This window comes from Phodopus roborovskii, unplaced genomic scaffold (genome assembly GCF_943737965.1).
Source record: "Phodopus roborovskii unplaced genomic scaffold, PHOROB, whole genome shotgun sequence".
NCBI classification, from domain to species: Eukaryota; Metazoa; Chordata; class Mammalia; order Rodentia; family Cricetidae; genus Phodopus; species Phodopus roborovskii.
The window spans coordinates 16736107-16757311 of record NW_026126525.1 but is presented as its reverse complement, the minus strand read 5'-3'; the positions used below and the strand labels follow the sequence as shown (position 1 = coordinate 16757311).

Genomic DNA, 21205 nt, shown 5'->3' with positions numbered 1-21205 from the left:
TCTGCCAGCCTGCCCTGCCCATTTTTCTTCTGCCTTGCTAATGACCATTTAGCTCTTTATTAGGCAAGTCAGATGTTTTAGACAGGCAATGTAACACATATTCACAGAGTTAAACAAATGCAACATAAAAGAATGCAACACATCTTTTCAACATCAAACAGATGTTCCCCAGCTTAAACAAATATAACACATCTTAAAATAATTCTGCAATAATATATATAAGTATTTCTGGAAGCAGAATTCTTGGGCATTAGGCTTAATTTCACACACTAGTAAAGGTCTTACCTCATGCATGACTTAATTTTAATTTTTCAAATCATATATAAATTTGTGGCTCATTTCTTTTGGAGTTTTTTCTATTTACAAATTCTCTGCACATTATTTTTGCTCATGTTTTTATTTTTGTTGTTCACTTATATTTTTTATAAGTTGTATATAATTTCCAGGTACTATGTGTTATAAACATCACACCCTTTTTTCTTTTATTTGTGTTGATGATGAAATAAATATATGCAATCATATCAATTTTATTAGTCTTGTAACTGTTTTGAAAGTTCTTTGATAGTCATTTCTTCTTTGTCAATCATAAAAATGTTTAATTGTATTTTCTTCTACTAACCTTGTAATTTTATATCTAGTATTAGGTCTTTAGTTCATCTGGTGAATACTTTCATATGTGACATTAGGTAGGGAACTGGTTTTTAAACACTATCTATTGAACTAGTTTTCAGAAACAACCAACTAAGCAACCTAAGCTTTTCTTAATACATAAAATGGTCACTAAGCTTATTGCTTTTCTTGGCACATCGGTCTTTCAGAAAAGGAAATATGATCTGTCTTCTTAAATTGTTGCAATATCTTGGGGGAGATGTGAGTAATACACAGGGAGTTGAACAGCAAGCAGGACATGATATAATTAAGGATTAAATTGTATGTAAAAAGGACAATAAGTGTAAGAGAATGTCAAAGGTAAGGGAGATCAAAGAGGATCCCTATGGATGGGGAAAGCTTTGTATTATCTCACTCTTATTTAAATGATGCAGGTGCTCTCCCCATCCCCTACAAAGTTTGCTTTAGAGGACTTCCTGGAAGGGTTCATGTCTCATCCTGAGCCACTCCTCTTAATAGTTGCTAAACCCTGATGAGTAAAACCAGATTCTTCTTTCTCCTATGTGGACACTAATTAATTAGATCACCAAGAAAGACGAGTTGCAGACCTTGCTCTGCCTCATAGTTTTGGCTTTACTGATTTGAAGGGAAATGGTGATGGAAAAGTAAATTGAGTTCATGCCCCAATATTGCTGAAACTCATCCATGAAGAGAAGTGACAGAAGTAGCCCTATCCTCACATCCTTTAGACATGTCTAGGCTGATGGAGTATCCCTCTATGTGGAATGGGCTCCCAATGTTCATTCATATGCTAGAGATAAATATTGATCCACTACCAGAGGCCCCATAGACTGTACAGACCTCCTAACATTCAGGGGGTCTGGGTCAGTCCTATGCTGGTTTCCCAGCTATCAGACTAGAGTCCATGAGCTCCCCCTTGTTCAGGTCAGCAGTTTCTATAGATTTCTTTAGCCTGGTCTTGACTGTTTGTTCACCACTCTCCCTCTCTGCAACTGGATTCCAGGAGTTTGGCTCAGTGTTTAGCTGTGGGTGTCTGCTTCTGTTTCTGTCAGCTACTAGATGAAGGCTCTAGTGATGGAGTATAAGTTAGTTATCAATCTCATTATGAGAGATGGGCAATTAAGGTAGCCCTCCACTGTTGCTCAGATTGTTAGTTGGGCTCATCCTTGTAGGTCTCTAGACTTTTCTCTAGAGTTAGTTTCTTCTTCAAACCTACTATTCAGGCTTTTCTTATACAATTTACACTTCTTCATATTTGTATATTTATTTAAATAAGCAAATGACATAGGTGATATGCCAGATTTTGATGATTCCACATGGGAGGCTTCACCCTCCATGAGGAGTGGATAGGGGGTGGGATGAAGGTTGGTGAGGGAAATGGGAGAAAGGGAGGGACAGGGATCTGGGATTGTTATGTAAAATATGATATTTTTAATTTAAATAAAAGTTGATAAAAATGCAGTTTGACAAAATTATTACAGACAATACAAAATATACTTACAAAACAGAATGGTGAAGAATTTCATGAGGATAAAAGACATTACATATGTAGGAGGCCACGTGGTTCCATAGCCCCTATTCTCTAAATATATAGTGAAAACCACAAAAGGCTCTGAATATGCCCTTGAGAATAATACATTATAATCATTTAACTCAATTTATATGCCTAGAAACTCACCCATCAATGACCTTCGAAAATACACTTTCAATCTCAGATTTTTTACATTCGTATGTCCAAAGTTTGCTATTTTTAATTTAAAATTTTAAATAATAAAAGGCAATAAAATGAGATATAGCAAAACTAAATCATTGTAATTGGACAGAACTAACTAACAGAAGGTAAAGAAACCAAGAGAACACCCACTAATCAGAGACCCATTCATTTGCACACTCAGGACTCTCATAAAAACGCTAAACTGAATCAGTATGGTGGCTCCTCGGGAACATGGGAATCTCAAGACCCAGTATTTCCACTCTTAGGCATATATCCAAAAGATGCACATTCATACAACAAGGACATCTGTTCAACTATGTTCATAGCAACATCACTTGTAATAGCTAGAACCTGGAAGTAACCTGAATGCCCTCAACTGAAGAATGGTTGGAGAAAATGTGGTACATGTAAACAATGGAGTACTACTCAGTAGGAAAAAACAAAAACAAAAAACAAAAAACAATGGAATCTTGAAATTCTCAGACAAATGGATGTAACTAGAAAAAAACATCCTGAGTGAGGTAACCCAGTCACAAAAGGACAAACATGGTATGTATTCACTCATATATGGATTTTAGACATAGAGCAAAGGATTACCATCCTAAAATCCACACCAGCAGAAAAGGTAGGAAACAAGGAGGACCCTAAGAAAGAGAGAGAGAGAGACATGGTCCCTCGGAGAAGGGGAAACAAACAAGATGTCCCGAACAAATTGGGATCATGAGGGGAGGGAAGAGGGAGTTAGGAGAAAGAGAAAGGGAGAAGAGGAGGGGAGAAGGGAGGTAGACATGAGGGAGCAGGAAGATTGAGTCAGGGAAAGAATAGAGGAGAGCAGAAAAGAGAAGCCACAATAGAGGGAGCCATTATAGATTTAAAGAGAAATCTGGCACTAGGGAAATATGTAGAGATCTACAAGGACGACCCCAACTAACAATCTAAGCAATAGTGCAAAGGCTACCTTAAATGACCTTCCTCGATAATGAGATTGATGATCAACTTATATGCCATCCTAGATCCTTTATCTAGTAGCTAACAGAAGCAGAAGCAGACACCCACAGCTAAACACTGAACCAAACTCCTGGAATCCAGTTGCAGAGAGGGAGGAGTGGTGAACAAAGGGATCAAGACCAGGCTGAAGAAACCTACAGAAACTGCTGATCTGAACAAGGGGGAGCTCATGGACTCTAGTCTGATGGCTGGGAAACCAGCATAGGAACGACCAGTTAGGAGGTCTGTACAGTCTATGGGACCTCTGGTATTGGATCAGTATTTATCCCTAGTATATGAATGAACATTGGGAGCCCATTCCACATAGAGGGATACTCCCTCAGCCTAGACACAATGGGGAGAGCCTAGGCCCTGCTCCAAATGATATGACAGACATTGAAGACTCCCCATGGAAGGCTTCACTCTCTCTGTGGAGCAGAAAGGGGATGGGATGGGAGTTGGTGGGGGAGACAAGGGAGGAAGGGAGGGTGAGTGAACTGGGATTCACATCTAAAACAAGCTTGTTTCTATTTTAAATTAAAAAAATATTTTAAAAAATGCTAAATTGAAAGTCATAATGTAGATTCAGGGGACCCAGTGCAGACCCATGCAGGTCCTGTGCATGAGTTTGGTCTCTGTGAGTTCATATGCTGCTCATTTATTTTAAGATTTGTTACAATCCTATCTATTTAATTCACTAAAGGTAGAGTTTATTAATTGTTATGCATTTATATAATAGCAACAATACTGTATCTGGACTAAGTAACACAAGTTTTAAGTTTCACAATAAGTAATATTATTTTTATCATTCAAAGAATTAATTTTTTCAAGTAACACACATGGGAGAAAGTTTTATAGAGTCACTTTAGTTAGGTGAATTGAGAGACATTGGGGTACACACACACACACACACACACACACACACACACACACACTTGCCTCATTCTCATTTCTCATTCCTGGATTCCTCAAGAATCTATTGCAAATGTTGTTGCCCAAGATACTATGGATATAAAAGGATGGGAGAACATACATCAATCTGTAAACATAAATTATATGTTGGTACATGAGGATGCAATATTAATTGAGAATATACATTAGAAGTGAAAGACCCACAGAGGGTGTGGACCCTCACTCCCCAACTCAGGAAAGGTGGACCCCCAAATCACACACGAGAAGCGGTCTTGATGCAAAAGAATGAGGTCTTTTATATTCCAGTGCACTGGGATCCATAGCCACACTCCACGTGGGGGTAGAGAGGACTGGGAACTCTGGGTACAGGTTTTAGACAGCTTTTTGGATTACAACAAAGCCAGCACATGATAAACCAATCATCTCATAGCATCCAGTGCGGACCAATTAATTTGAACTATCCAAGCCTGCGCTTAGCCCAGGAAGTCTGCTTTTGCGCAGGCTTCTGGGTGAGGTGACAAGGCTCATTTCCTGTGTTCACTCACTCACAGGTGCTGTTGTAAACAGCCCTGTCGTAAACAGTCAAGAATGTGACCTTTTGCCTACTCCTGGGGTCAGTAGAGAGTTAGGCTAAATTTTTCCATCCTTACAGAAGCATGATGTATAATATTACTGCAACCATGATATAGTTGAGCATGTTACACTCAGGAATATGGTAACATGAAAAAATGACAGTGGATTTGAGAAAGAAAATGTTTTAAGGAATAAAGCTTGACTAAAATATGAAATACAATAATTTCATATATATTTCATTATGTATAAAATTAATAATTTCACATATTACAAATATAATTATTTATCACCCTTTGGGACTTCTGTGTTTTCTTCAGACAAGTTAAGCTGTTTTTAAGTGAGGGTTTATGGACATTCATAATGCAACTTTATAAAATCCAAATAGGCATTTCCCTTTTGAAGGACCTACTAGACACTAGCTTTAACAAAACTGTTAGCATTAACTATAAATATTACATATTAAATCTGGGCTTATTGCCTTTAATAACACATTTACAGGGCAAAATTGATATTTTTATTATCTTCCTATATTTGTTTTAAAAACTGTGTACTGCTGTCTCAAAAGAAAGTATGTTGTCATCAAAAATTAGTTCCAGTATAGTTAGATTATTTCTATCAGGGAAACCCAAAGAAACTGGAGAAACAGTAGGCTAGTACCTTAGCATGCAATCCCTTATTTTTAAAGTAGATATTAGAGTCTGAGCCCCAATTTATTGTACAAGCATATTCCCTCACCCAAATCTTCCTATACATCCCATGGAAATATAGGATAAGTATGTCTGAGGTGGAGGGCTATAAAGTTACAAGATGATGCTGATGGGGGTGGTCTGAAAATTATGATTTTGGAAATAAAATAAGTGGCTTACAAAATTGTTGGCATATTCTATGATAAGATAAATTTATCTGACTTACCAAATTTTCATTCATTTCCTGTAAGTTCTTGAATTGATTTGAACTCTTTTGTCCTGAATTGCTAACGACTTGAATATCTGAAATTGCAAAGGTCCCTTGATAATATTCCATGTTCTGGCCTGTGACATTAATGAAAAGTAGAAAAATACATGATGTAGACAGACTTCAGACTCTAAGACCTAAATATAACGGGCCTGTAATAAAGTCTTAACTATATCACCAAGCTTCTTTCTACTTGAATTTAATAAAGATAAAGTAAATAAACAAAGTTTTATGTTAATAGTAGTAGCTGATATCTGTTGAATCTTTGCTATGTGCATAAAGCTCTTCTATCATGGCATCACGTGTATCATTTGATCATAATTCCATTTTCTTGAATTTGGCATCACTTCCATCTTATAAAGAAGGAAAGTAAGACACAGTAGCATTAAATACCTTGATGTTTGTCATACAACTAGTAGGTGGCCTTTTTGAATGTTTCAATCTTACAGTGCAGCCCTAAAGCTTGGATGTTCATTGCTGTTTTTGTGGTCTTTGTTGAAGTATAAACCATCCATGAGTACAGGTAAGTGAACATTCTTGTCCACTTTTACTTGTGGTGAAAGACCCAAGTACAGTGAGGGAAATTACAAGGAGAAACACTGTCAGAGATTGAAAGTGAAAACAGTTTGTAACAGAGGTGTCAATCAGCTCATTGTCTGGTTGTCAGGGATGAAAAGAAATAGATCAGAGCATGTTGTCAAACAGTACTTTCATAGTTGAAGATGCTTTTGTAAAATCAAATGAACTAACTCAAGGATGCACCTTTTGTCATTCATATAAGCTACTATGTGGGTGTCAGTATGAGATTTAGAATATGGTAGAAAGTCATTTTCCTCTCCTAAAAGAAGAGGTGTCACTTTCACCAAGTCTTTAAAGATGACACCAGATAAAACCATTCAAGTAATTGAGATACTCAATTTTTATCACACTCATTCATCATGTGAGTGTGTCATTGTGGAGATTTGACAAAGTATAAATGGCTTACTTAGCAAAGAAAGATAAAGTACAGAGAGAATTTTAAAATGCACTACTTGCATTAATATAACATGTTAGACAATAAACACAAACAGTTTGGGGAAGAATAATTTTTTAAGAGTGATAACATTGAGTCATAGTTTATCTGAGATTTTAAAATTCTCTAGATATGTGTTTTTATTCCCCCTAGAGATTCTTCTGGGCAGAGAAGTATAGCCAAAAGTGAAAGAACCAATTTTGATAGCTCATACATCATAGTTTTTCATCCTGATGTGCAATAAATAGTAAGACTTGTTTCATCTGACTGTCGATAGCCCACAGAAAAATGACTATTTTCATTATTATTTTTAGATTCTAAAAAACATTGTACCTCAGCAAGTGAGAATCATAAACAACCATAAAAGTATTCACATTAATAGTGGTACAATAATAATTTGTTGCTGAAATGACAGAATAATCATTAAAATATTCTGAGCGGAGACAGTCCCAGGTAAAAGTATGAATCTCATTTACAGATATGTAAATCATGAGGTCCTATGTGGGAAAATGAAATTACCAATTCTTCCTACCAGAGACCAAGACATGAGCCAGAAGTCCAATAGTCACTGCTGCCATCATCAGGGCAAGTACTGTAAGAAAGGCGATTGTCCACGGCTTCGGATCTCTGCTGTGGGTGCTACATGCTCTTGCTCTGAACAAAGGAAGACCATGTTACTCTCTCATGGGAGTCGTTGCAGGTTTTCCAGTTGTGCTTGGATAAATTCACGCTGCTATACACCCTTAACAGCAATAGTGTATTATTTTCAATTTTGGTCAAGGTTATCTTGTGTCTGCGAGGAACTATTGAAAATATTAGACTTAGGAATCACGTTCTTGCTCTGGTTCCTGCATCTAATGCTATTTGGTGGTACCGATGTAATACCAAACTGTTCTCAGCAGAGGTTCCAATGTTCTACGTATGCTTGCAAACCCCCACCGCTCACCCTCCAGGGCTCTTTTATGTATCAGTCTATCTAAGTTTCACTATTTATTTATTTTTAGATGCATTTGTGTTTGGCCTGTATGTTTGACCGTGAGGGAGTCTGATTCCCTGGAACTGGAATTACAGATAGTTATGAGCTGCTATTTGAGTGCTGGGAATTGAATCTGGACCCTCTGGAAGAGTTGCCAGTGTTCTTAACCTTTAAATCATCTCTCCAGCCCCTAAGCTTCATAAACTAACCAGATATACTCTTTCATTCACCTTTTAACTAGTGTGAAATTTTAAACATGGAAAATTGGAAAAGTATAAATAAATGTATTAATTTTATAATGCTTTCCATGACATTCTTGTCATTCACTCATTTTTAACCCTGCATTAATAATGTGAATTAAAGTATTATGTCCTTTTATAAAATCATTACTATTAACAGGGTATTTTCAATTTCACATTAGCTCTCCTAGCATTAATATCACTCTAATATCTTCTAATGGCCAGTCTATCTTTAGGTTACTTTTTATCTTCAAAGCATTTACTATTGTTTTACACTGGCCAGGATAGAATCCTATTTTATATAGATCTATGCAGATTACATGGGAACTATTACTTTTAAGTCTCTTTTAGTCAAAACCAGCCATGCTTGCTTGAAGTTTGGGTGTCATTGACTTGAAGAGATCAAACTAACAGTCTTTAGACAGTTTTGCCTTCTATTCATGTCTGATGCTTCCTTGTAGTATCAATCAGTGTGCTTCTCCTTTCAACTAGAATTTACACTCTAAAATCTTCATTAAATTTGGGTTAAATTCATTTGACACAAATATTTTCCATGTGATAATATGTGCTTCATATTTCATTAAACTAGGAGTAGAAAAAATTGTCACAGTTTTGGATGAAAGGTTAGCTGAAGAAATGCTCTATGTTCTCTGACTAATGTAATCTACTACACTCAATTGTAATAGCAAGCAGATGTTCCACCCACCAGATAAGAAACTATTTCACCTTTTAAATGGCTTGATGCTTACATTCAGGGTGAAAGAAAAACCCTAGAGATGTTTTAGTATAATTTAGCCACACTCTGAAAGAAGATACCTATGTTCAGAGAGATCAAGTGATTTCTCTCCCATAACAGAAATTGTCGATTTCTCAAACTAAGGTCGTTTGACTTCTAGAAATTCCTGGTGGCAGACTATCAGTTAGCTACATTTAGGATTCTTATGTGTTCTTATAGTTTATGTGTTCATCTATTCACTCATACATTAGGCAGCTTCTCTATGGCTGCCTTGAAAAAGTTCAATGACCAAAAAAAATGGGACTTCAGGTCAGCTTCAAGAGAATATGTTTTGCCTCAGTGGGGCCTCTTCATTGACTCTTGTTAGTGTGCCAAACAAAAGTTATTCAAAGGAAGAAAGGTTTAACCTAAGAATACATGCAAGCTTCCAAATCTATCTATTTCCTTGTCATAAAACAGCTCTTCTGAACAGAACAGACAGAGGAAGGCAGTTGTGAAAAATCACACCCCTACTACTCAGGTATTTACAGACTGTGACACAGGCTCACAATTGGGAAAGAGTGGCTCAGTTTCACTGTTGGCTGCTGAAGTGCCATATGAGTTGTATCTTCAAATCCCACAGAGAAGCTGTGAACATATGGGTACCAACAAACCAGAGCAAAAACTTTCATTAAAGTGTTAGTTACATTTTGTGGGAGGTTGGAGATGATTGAGTGGTTAAAAGTGTTTGCAAAGGACCCAAATTCAGTGCCCAGCACCCATGTCTGGAAGATCATAAATGCCTGTAATTCCAGCCCCACAGAAATCTAGTATCTCTGGCCTCCTTGTGCATTCACACTCACATTCACACACCCGTGGGTAATAAATAAATTGTTATATGTTTTATAGAAGCTTTGGGGACTACAGGCCCCGTATAGCTTTGATTAAGACAAGCTGCAAAGCCCCAAGTTAACACTACTGCTATTTAATCCTATGTGAATAAATGCTTCACTTCAGACCAACTTTTTATGGATGCAAAAATTAAATGCAAACCATTTCCTTCCCTTTCTGCACAGGCTCCATTAGTCATATGCTTAAGATCACTTCAGATTAGCAAAGAAACACTTAGTAAAGCTGTTTGGAGTCTAGCCTGTCAGTAAATGGGTGCACCATTTTGTTAGACATTGTTTCCCTTACCAGATATGCTAATGCTGTCAAAACAAACTCAGGTGTATCCATTTTCTATCCCCAAGTAACTAATTAGCTCCAAATTAGCAGCTCAAAGCAATACCCAGTGCTCTGTGGTATGGCTGGGCTCATTCCATTCTCTCCCTCTCCCTCTCTCTCTCTCTCAACTTGAATACTCTTATGTTTTTATTCTCACTTTGGAGGTCACATTTTAATTACATTTCTCCCTTCCCTTCCTCCAAATCCTCCCATATACCCTTCCCAACCTTCCTGTAAATTCCTGGTCAATCTTTTTTTCACTAACTATTATTACATGCATATATGTATAGGTGTATGCATATATCTTAAACAGAAGAAGTTCAAACTGTATAATGTTATGTGTATGTTTCAGGGCTGATCATTTGACCCTGAACAACCCAGTGTTCATGGACTTTTATTACTGAGATTGAGGTTCTGGTTGGGGCTGATTTCATAGCCTATGGGTTTTGACCCATTTCCAAGTTCACTAGAGTATCAGCTCAATTTCCTGAGGCTGAACTGAGGTAAAAATAAAACCTAGTCTTTTCTTAAGATATCAATGGATTAGACCTCTAAAGACAATATCCCATTCTTTCAAGTCAATGTTCTAGGGACATCATTACATCTGTAAAATTCCTCACAGCGTCTAGATAGGCATTTGATTCATATTCCTTCTCCTGGAGAAGGCACATGTACAAGAAAGGGTGTGGGGTGGTTGGGAGTAATCTTGGGATTTTGTCCCACTACAACTAAAAATATTACACGTTAGTGAGAATGAATAGGTGCACCATGTAAGACTGGTAGGGGAAAATTGTTCCATGAGAAGGGAATTATAAAATAGGTATTGAATAAAAAGAACAGGAGGGAATGCTTTATTCCAGTGATGTTTTTAGACACACAGAGTGAACTCTTAGAAATTAAAATGAGGAAAGAGCTAAAGCTAATCCCTCATCATGCCATAATTGGCACTTTGCATTCTTCTGGGGACCAGGAAAGTACAAATGATCCCTATTCTGAACTGCACAACCTATAATCTCTATGAAACCCAGTTCGTCACATACATTACCTTCATTCAGTTTTGAGAAGGGTGTGTTCATGGACTGTTTTCTTTTTTAAGATGCTGTCAAAGAAATATGGTGCTTATTCAGTAATGTGACTTTGCTTCTAAATCTTGGAGGTTGAAAGACATACAGAGAGTGAGAGTATGCAGTTCTTGAGTATGAATTCAAAGATGACTTAAGGAAAAAGACATGCTGATCTTCGTGTCCCAATGGGGATCTTCCTTTCTCTAGGAAGACCTTCCCCTGCAGCCTGTCCAGTTGCTCCACCTTCAGCTTTATGTCCTTTATTGTTTTGTCTATATGTCCAAGAGATTTCATATTTGGAATTATCATTCTCCTTTCCCTAAGAAGGGAAATGTTACTGGTACACAAATGTGTCTTAGGGTTACTATTGCTGTGATGAAACACCTTGACCCAAAGCAAATTGGAGAGGAAAGGGTTTATCACTGTTCATCACTGAAGGAAGCCAGGACAGGAACTGAGACTGTGCATGAACCTGGAGGCAGGAGCTGACACGGTGGTAGTCAAGGAGTCAAGTTTACTGGCTTGCTCCCCATGGCTTGCTCAGCCTGCTTCTTGTATAACTCAAGACAACTAGTCCAGGGAAGGCACCACCTACAAGTGGCAGGACCTTCCCCCATTAATCACTAATTAAGACAATGCTTTTCAGGCTTGCTTATAGCCTAATCTGATTGAGACATTTTCTCAAATGAGGCTCCCTCCTCTCCGATGACTCTGTCTTGTGTCAAGTTGACATGAAAGTAGCCAGCACAAAATATGTGTATGTAAGATTGCCGTATAACTGCCCATTTAGACATTGGTTGTGTCTCTGCAAGTTCTCATGAAACCACTTTTTTTTTTTGAACTTCAGGTTATGCTATGTGATGTAAAAAGAGATTGTTGCCCAGTTTCCCATTCCACAAGCCTACTTAAGTAAGTAATCAAAGGTAACAAATATAATTTTAAGGAACCAACACCTGGGAAGAGATGGCTCCCTGGTTTGGAATGCTTACTGCTCATTCAGAGGAGCTGGGTTCAGTTCCCAGCATCTACATGGTGGCTCATACCAACCCATAACTCCAGTTCCAGGGATTCCATCTCCCTTGTGACTTCCACAGGCATCTCTCCCCTTTCTGTTGCCTGGGAACTTTCATTGATAGAAAATTCCTACAGAACCTAAATGTTTCCCTTTGAGCATTCTCTACAAGAAATCCTCAGCCACTTACTATGGGAAAAGGCAAGGAATATTTTGTGGTGACTTTGACATCTAATTATTTACTGATTACTTTTTAAATAGCTTTTAGAATTACCATTTAATATAAAAATATAGAAACATGAGCCATTATTTGGAAAGTGTACTTTATGGGGTTAATATATTATCATGTGTGACCTGTATTCACTCTTGTCATTAGAATTACTAGTATTTCTGAGAGTATTTTACTCTGATGGAGAAACTATTTACTCAGTTCATGTATCTGGAGTATGCAATTAGGGCCTCATTTTTTTGAAACATATATTTCTATTTCTAATTGATGATGTGTAGGTGTGTGTGTGTGTGTGTGTGTGTGTGTGTGTGTGTGTGTGTGGCCTATGTTGTGGTATTTCATTGTATGTATAGAATGGGCAGTGATCAATTAAAGGCTGCTACATGTCTATTGTTAGGTGTCTATCATTTTTGTGCTAGGGATATTCAGAATCTTCTCTACTAGCTGCTTTGGGATAGTCAATTACCCTTAATTCTTTTACCAGTTATAGAATATTAGAAGTGATGCATTATACTCAGTTGTGTAATGGTATCTGTTAGGTGTTCTCTCTCAAAGGGTCTGTCTTTGGCTTCCATGAACCAGAACATTTCTTTTGTGAGAGCAAATTGTTCTTTAAGAGACAGGTTTTTACTTGTTGAGAGAGATTTCCCAATGGCACAAAAGGATGATTTGTGAGATTTGAGCAGCGTGAAGATAAAGGCTTCCCTGAAATGGGGTAGTGACTGCTTTACTGGACAAAAGCTTTATCAGTCTTTCTTGTGCTTATGTCTTGAATTTGAGTTTGGCTTTGGACCTTCACCCTTTCTATTGACCTTACATGTGTGTATATCCTTTCCAAAAATAATGATTCCCTTCAGCCCCAACTTCAAAGAGCCTTTTGTGATAATGACAGTGATAATTTGAGAGATGGGAGACTAAGAGGAGGTATGAAAAGGGAAATGTAATGAACACGCCTTTCTATGCTGCCAAATGATACCTTCAGATTTTAATTTGTGTGTGTGTGTGTTTGTGTGTGTGTGCCCGCGCATGCACGTGTGTGCTCACGCACAGGTGCAGAAGCCTGAAGAAGAATTAGGTGTTCTCTACTACTATATGTCATATAACTTTGGGTCCAGACCTTTCACTGAAGCGTGAGCTAGCTAGGCAGCTGGCAAGCCCCAGGAATCACCCTCCTCCCACCTCATCCCCCCATGCTGGGGAACAGGTGAACATGACCATGGCTAGCTCTTTTTCATGAGTTCTAAGGATTTTTAATTAAGTCCTTATGCTTGTGATGCGGGTGCTCTTAAATTTCCAAAGCTCATAGATTAATTCCTGATAGCTGATGTAGACATATATCTTCCCCCAAATTACAAGACCACTAGGGCAGTGAATAAGTCATGCACAGCATGGAGACACTTCTCAAGCATATTCCCAAGCAGTGAGAAGGGAGACCTCTCATATTCAAATATATTTGGTAGTGAAAATGAAAACAATTAAGGGAATGTTAAATAAGGTCTTCCTTTCTGAGCTCTCAATGATTCCAAATGAAGAGAATAAAAATGGAAAGCATGTCCATTTTCCCACCAGTGTTCTACATGTGCTGGCCATTGACACAGTGCATCACACACCACTTAAATCTTAGATACTGAAAATTAATAAATTAGTGAAATGAAAAATTTCCCTGCCTACTTTTCATCAACATCTGTTTCTCAGAAGGGACTGAAGACGTGGTTGTGGGTATGTTCTCACCAGTGTGAGGCTTCATTAACAACAGGAGAAACCAAGAGACCTATCTTATTGTATTTCTTTCTCATCTGTCTCCCAGAGCTGAAGCCATGATGTTGAGGCAAGGAGAAAACTATGCAAAATATTACTGTGTACTGAGAACAAAGGGCATTTTCTGTGGGGAATAACAATGGTGTTCAGGCTATGCTGAGTTCAGGGAACACTGAAGGGAACTAGGAATTCATGAGAGACTTCAGCTTCTCACTCTTTTCCTTGGTCCCAGGGATGCAGACTGGGACCAAAACCAGCATTTAAGAGGGCTTAACTGTGAGAGATTGACACTGAGATAGGCATCTGAAAACACCTTCTCCCAATTGACATCCTCCATGCAATAAGTAACTTACAAGATGTGGCCATTATTAGTCAATTTGTTGCTATTGTAATTACATGCTATAGAACTCAGCCATTTCACAAAGAGAGCATTTTGTTATGAGGATTTTCAAGGAATTTTGGTACCAAGAGCATTTTTGGTTTTTAATCATTGTGGAATTGCCCCAAAGACATTTACACAAATAGATGTTAGAAAGTACCCAGGATATTTTCAGTACAAGGTAATCAACGATACGATTACTTTGTACTGTGGTTCAATTGGCACAAGAAAATCAGAATATTATTTAATGTGTGCACTATTAATAGGACAATGAAGGATTAAACAAGCAGGCTAAACAAAGTGTATTATACAATGCTCCATGTTCCCCAAAAGATAGGTAGTATTTAAAGTTCCTGTGTAGTATATGCATGTGTTCATGTGTATGCATGTGCACACTTAGTCCTGACACATTTTCAGCTTCTTTATTTAAAGTGTATAATGAGTACATTGGGTTGGAGGTTATGATTCAGGCTGGAATTATCATCCATGTACTAAGAATGAATTCTGCTTATGCAGATGCCTGTGTCACAGCATCCTATATCACAAATAGATCTTAAAAATTACTTCTAAGAAGCTAACTAGCCATAGCAATATGTTCTATTCTTCATTTATTGAATGTTTTATTTATTAACTTTTCCATCCAGTCATACATCCGTCATCTACTTGTATCTGTTATCCACAACCTCTTCTTGAGACTTTATTGTGTTATAAGCATCATGCTGAATGGGTGACCACCACCCTGATTGATGGCTGCCGGATCTGGGGCATGCCCAGGACCTCATGGATGGGTTGCTGGTCTGGTTTGATACTGATCTGTAAATCGACTTTTAGGTAAGCAGCTTATAAAAGCCAGTGTGGGTGAAATACTTTACTCTGCCTACAGAACTCCAGAAAGACTTGGTGGGATGGGAATGTTTTTAGGTCTGTTTGTAAATCTGCCACAAAACAGATACATACCTTGGAAGGAGATGTCCATGTGTGGAAGTTTTTCATTTTGATGTTTTTGCCACAGCTTATGCAGCACAGCTTATGCAGTGTTATACTCAAGACAAGTAACATTCTCTGTTCTCAACATTAATTAATAGCAGCCTTTCGCTCTGTACAGCTGCATTGTCTGAACTTGCATTGTGATTGGCCTGTAGAGTTGCTGAGAGGGCTCAAGGATGGGCTGGTATCTCAGAAAGTGCCTGACACACTAACCAAGCTGAGTTTCCAATGGGAACAGTTGAAGTAAACTTTTTGTTCTGGTCCTTTTGGGTGGATGAATAACAATACAATGGATTTAGGGAGTGACTCACGAAGTGAGGAATGCACAGGAATGTATCACAAGATGGCATTATCAAACCCTAGTCTTGCTTGTTTTTTTTTTTTTTTCTTTCTTGTTTTTGTGTTTGTTTTTGTTTTTAATAGCTGTAATGGTAATGACTTTGCTTGCTTTGAAGTAGCTCGCATTTTTTTTTCAGTAACTGTTAGTTTTAAGTCTCATAGTGTTATGTTCTAGTGAACCTGCTACAGCGATTTCTGATTTCTAAGGACTGAATAATGGTATAGAACACTAATTCTTAATCATGCTAATTATAATCTGGAGATGTGTAACATTTTGTAGCCTTTTGTATAAATAGACAGAAATGGTCTGATTAGTTTCCTTTTTAATATGCTTAAAATAAGCAGGTGTTTCTATTCATGTTTTTGAACAAAAACTTTATTGTGTGGTAGGGTAAATCAATGAGAGGTGTTATTTGAGCCATGTTTTGGACAGTTTACCAGTTGCCTTTTATCCCAAAGTTGTTGTAAACTGCTGTGATACAATGCTTCAAGAGATAAGGTTACAAAAATGGTTCAGAATTAAACTTTTAATTCATTAAAAAAAAAAGATCATTCTGAGTTTGCAGGGAGTAAGGATGAATATGGCATAGGCTCTAAGTTCAGGAAATCCATGTTACAACCCTTTCTGTAACTGTTGAGATAAAGTCTCATTATGTTGCCCAGGATAACCTTGGACATACACATTCTACCTCAGTTCTCTAGGTGCAGACATTATAGGGATATGCCACCACACCCAGCTTCATGGTACAACTTTATAAAAAAAATTAAATTTAAATTTAAAACAAGCTTGTTTTAGATGTCAGTCCCAGTTCCTGCACCCTACCATCCTCCCCTGTTCCCCCTACCAACCCCCATCTCATCCCCTTCCTGTGAGATTAAAAATAATACAGTGCTGTACACATTTAAAATAACAAAAAAAAGCATTTCATACATGAGGAGATGTATCAAAGAGTTTCAGTGTTAGTAATGTTAAGAAGTACTTATATAGATGATTGCATATACTTGCTGCCACAGGTTGGTGAGACCAGCCTTATTGTATCATTTCACTAGCAAAGTCAGAGCTAAAGGAAGGAAAGGCCTTGTCTGTGTATCTTCAAAACTGCCCATTTGCAGCCAGACCACCTTGATACCAAATGTGGAAGCCCAAGTTAGACTATTATTCAAGCTTTTCTTACTGGATGTATCATTAGTATGTCCATTTCTGTCCACTGCCCAGGATTTTCAGGCATACTTATTAATGTGTCAGATGGAGTAATAGTGATCTGAGGCAATGTTTTCTTCTCATGTAAACAAGATCATCACATTACAGGATCGTAATCAATAAATAATCTAATAAGTACTATGATTCAAACTGATGCATTTTAAATAAATAGGCAATAAGTAAAAATCCTTATTATAATAAGTATGAATAAATTGCCATCTGATGTAGAATTATGTACTGCTGTGATAATAAATTTCTACAATCTTGCCTCCTAAGTATTATATACATACATCTTCAGTCTTCCTCTTTTATTAAAAGTATTATTCTCTATATTTCCATATAATCAGGAAATGAGAGCACTGGTCGCTTTTTAAATCTCAGTGACACAAATGTTCACTTTAGTCCACTAACTATAGACAGATACCTGGATAGTGACATGACCGTAAATACTTCACAAAAATGTAGCATTAGAAAACACAAAATATTACAGTCTAAGAAACTGTTGAATAGAGGAAAATCAGGACATCCTTTCCATTAATCTTGGGCTTTGCCGATACATCCAGGTTCTATTTTATCTTGTCAGTAATTTGTAGTTGAGCTCGTTACCTCCCCCACCTATAAAACTGTGCTGCTAACAGGACTAAATCACAGATGTGTGAGGATTGCATGAGCTACAGCTACAGAAAGCACATTATAAGACCATGACTTTTCTGGAAACATAGAAAATATAATATTCAATTCATGCTTTACCAGGTAGTAATTTTAACTCTGAAGGCAGTTTTAGACTGTATCAGGGGCTAGACTTAACAAATTAGCAACTAAAGAAACACTTGTCCAAAACAAAATTGCAATTAACATATGAATATTTGTAATAGACTTTTCTTGAACTACCTTTTCCTCTAAAGGTGATAGCCGAGATGAATTTAGTTTTTCTTTTTATTAAGCACTGTTTATAATAAGGAGCTAGAGGATGAGAGGACTTATGAGAAGCCGATCCCAGTTTCAGATGAAGAAAACACTTGGTATTTTATTGTAGCTTATCTGTTATAAAATAAATAATTGAGATTTTAAAGTGAGTGAAATCCCTCAATCAATAAAGATTTTCAAAGGGTAGGAACATGGCCATTCATATATATATATATGTATATATATATATTTTTTTTTCTTATTTTATATATCGATCCCAGTTCCCTTTCCCTCCCTTCCTCAGTCCCTCCCTCCCTCCTTCATCCATCCATCCATCCCTCCCATGCCCCCCACCCGACATGGCAGTCCTTATAGGGGAACCTAAATGGAGAGCTCTGTGATTTGCAATTTGTTGCACTAAAACCAATCTAAGAACGATGATAAGATGACAGACCCCACGGAGGAGACATCCAGGTTCATGACAGCAAAAACAGCAGGCATGAAAATGAAATGGTATGTTCCCACAGTGCATTTCTTGTTAATGAGGAAGTAAGAATCGCAATAGTGAGCAAAACAGTAGAATACACTTTAGAACAAGTGTGGGTGAGACAGGATATCTATCATCACAATTATTAAACACCTTCATGTCCTCAGTCACTATGTGTGCCTGTTAATAGGATTTGCTATCTCTTACAAATCTTCCATTTTGTGGTAGTTGCCCTGAACTTGATTCAAAGCAACTATTGTTACCCAGTGTTTCTTACTGTCTCTTTATTAGTAAAATGTCACTGATGTCTAAAATAGTGACAATTGAGCACTAATATTACTTCTGTAACTTATGTCCCCCAAAATGTGAAAATGTGTAGGTACATGATTGTTCACTAGAAAAGAAAGATTTTGGTGCCTATGCTTAGAAAACTTGATAATTCTAATAGAAAAGATTGGGAATGTAAGATTTTGCTTTACAATGTCTATAAACATTGGGTATGGATTTTCTAATTCAATGAATTTTAACAAATAAGCAAAACATTAGCATAAAATGACCATGTTTGTTCACTGTTTTATTTGTTCAGTAGATAACTGTAATGTTGTCTATGATGTGTGAAGCACAGATAACCCTCTCAAGTGGGTCAGAGATCAGAGTTGCCGTATGGTTTCTTTCCAAGGCACTGATCCAAGAAAGTATTCTGGGGAATGGGGGCAAGATGTCTAGTAAAGCTCACTGACTTAACAGGCTGTCTAGGATCATATTCTCATGTCTGATGTTCCCAGGATGGTGCCTTCTACTTGAGAGGTAGAAGTTAACAAGGTGAATATGTTCATTTATGAATAGGACTGTATAATACATGGTTTAGGACTCTAAGGAATACTAGCATTGACAGTCCTAAAAGCCTGGAGAAACCTAACTTTCATGTCTTCAGAGTTTACTCTTAGGGTAGGTATTAATGATACCCACTCTACGGACCTCAGTAGGCTGGCTAGGCTCTTAAATGAAGCAACATATGTGAAAATATAAATATTAACAAAATGAAATATCATCCTAGCTGTTAAAATCACTATTTGAAATATATAGTTATATCAAAGAAGCCTTTTCGCTCTTTGAATGTGACACTGTATCACCAATCTTGATGTCCTGTTAACCTGGTTTCTCCTCAGTGGACCAGGAGCCTCTTAAGCTCATGACTTCCTCACCTCCCTCTATAAGAACCAGCACCAAGTACCAGGAGGAAAAGCTGAAGGAATGGCCTAAATACTTTGGGGTTGCTGCTGTGAGGATTGCTTTAAAACAAATGATCACTTCACTAATACCACCACCAACACCCCCACACTTGGTTCGGAATCAACCAGGACAAGGTGTGATTGATTTTTCCAGTGCTGTTCTAATTACTAACTATTGAACTTGGCGGTATGAAATAATAGTGCTGATGATTTTTATACAAAAACACTGCTGTTTAAACACAAAGATTAATAATCCAGCCCACTGCAAAAATTCCAGAAATCTCTCAGGCTTAAATGATGTTTGAATCCCTTAAGGATTCCTCCCGGGTCATGCTCTGACAGGGGAATCTGCCCACTGACACAATATAGCACAGCAAAGGAGAAGGGACCCAAAGGAAATAAAAACTGTACTTACCGATGCAGGTACATCATGAATGGGAGGAAGGGATCCTGCAGGTATCAGCCACTGAACTGGATTTTCCAATCAACTCTATGACATCCCTACATATATTAGACATCTACTACTGGAAGAAACACATGACAAGTAGTTGAAATGAAACAAGTTTGACGAGTCTGAACACAGAAGCCTCAGCCCACAGGACAGCTTGGAGAAAGCAGGCAGAGAAAACATACTCCCAACAGGAAAAAAATGGTTCCGGTTTTCTTCCTTTTCTTTTCTTTCCTTTCCTTTCCTTTTCTTTTCTTTTCTTTTCTTTTCTTTCTTTTTGTGTTCACTATCTTTGTTAAGTAAGAAAGTGGTTCCATGGATTTAAGCGTATTAGGAATGTGCTAAGATTAAGAATGAAAGAAGATTATTGGTAGGCATGTGAATATCTTAGAGACAGCAACATAAAAGTGCTCAGCAAGAAATAATCATGCAATTCTGGTTGAAAAACACATCTTCATGCTCCAGGATACAGTGAATTTACCACAATATTAACGGATCATAAAAGATACACTGTTAAAATAATTAACAAACTAATAATTTATTTTAATTGCCTATCATCAGAATACAAACAAATAAATGAATGTCAAATGAGATTTTTTAAAAAAAAATAACCTCATGTAATAAATAAACAGTAACATGTGCATTGGCACTTATCAGATATCAGATTGGAAAAACCTAAAAGGAAGAAATAAATTCTTTCATTTAGGCAAAAAACACATGTGCATGTATGATCATTGTCCACATTAATATCTCAGAAACAAAACCAAAGCCTTCATCTCTTTCCTTTTGTACTCTTTAGATGAAAGGTAATTTTGACAAATTCATTTCTCTGTGATTCATCACCTGCATTCTAGAACAGATAGAGTTCGCAGCGTGTGCCAGTTGTTCATACAGTCACTCTGTACCCACGGGGTGGTCACTTTGTCCCTCCTGGGTGGCAGTTGCATTCTCCTCCTTCCTTTTAGTCCTTCAATAACTCCTTCATTGCTACTAAGTTCCCTCCTTCCTTATTCCTACATCACCACCAGTAGCTACCTTAACAATTTACTACAAATGTGACAAGTTAGAAATAATAATGTGTGATCATATATGTGTGAAAATGTCACAATGAAGTCAATTACTTAGAACACTAACTACAATTTAATAATATAAATGTTTAACATATTAAAAAAATATTAGCTTACTCTTTCATCATTATGGATACCCTACATTGAAAATCAAGAT

At 37.2% G+C, this 21205-nt stretch overlaps 1 protein-coding gene across 1 annotated transcript in view; it reads right to left on the bottom strand.

Moving 5' to 3' along the window:
- Nucleotides 1-19962, bottom strand: part of Tmprss11a (transmembrane serine protease 11A) — a 40875-nt gene extending 20913 nt beyond the window's left edge. Inside the window, exons 1-3 of the mRNA XM_051198602.1 lie at nt 19949-19962; nt 7315-7436; nt 5729-5805 (exon numbers count right to left, since the gene is read on the bottom strand). Of these exons, the coding sequence (XP_051054559.1) occupies nt 5729-5805; nt 7315-7436; nt 19949-19962 (213 nt within the window). The remainder of the gene's footprint in view (nt 1-5728; nt 5806-7314; nt 7437-19948) is intronic.
- Between the last annotated feature and the right edge of the window lie 1243 nt (nt 19963-21205).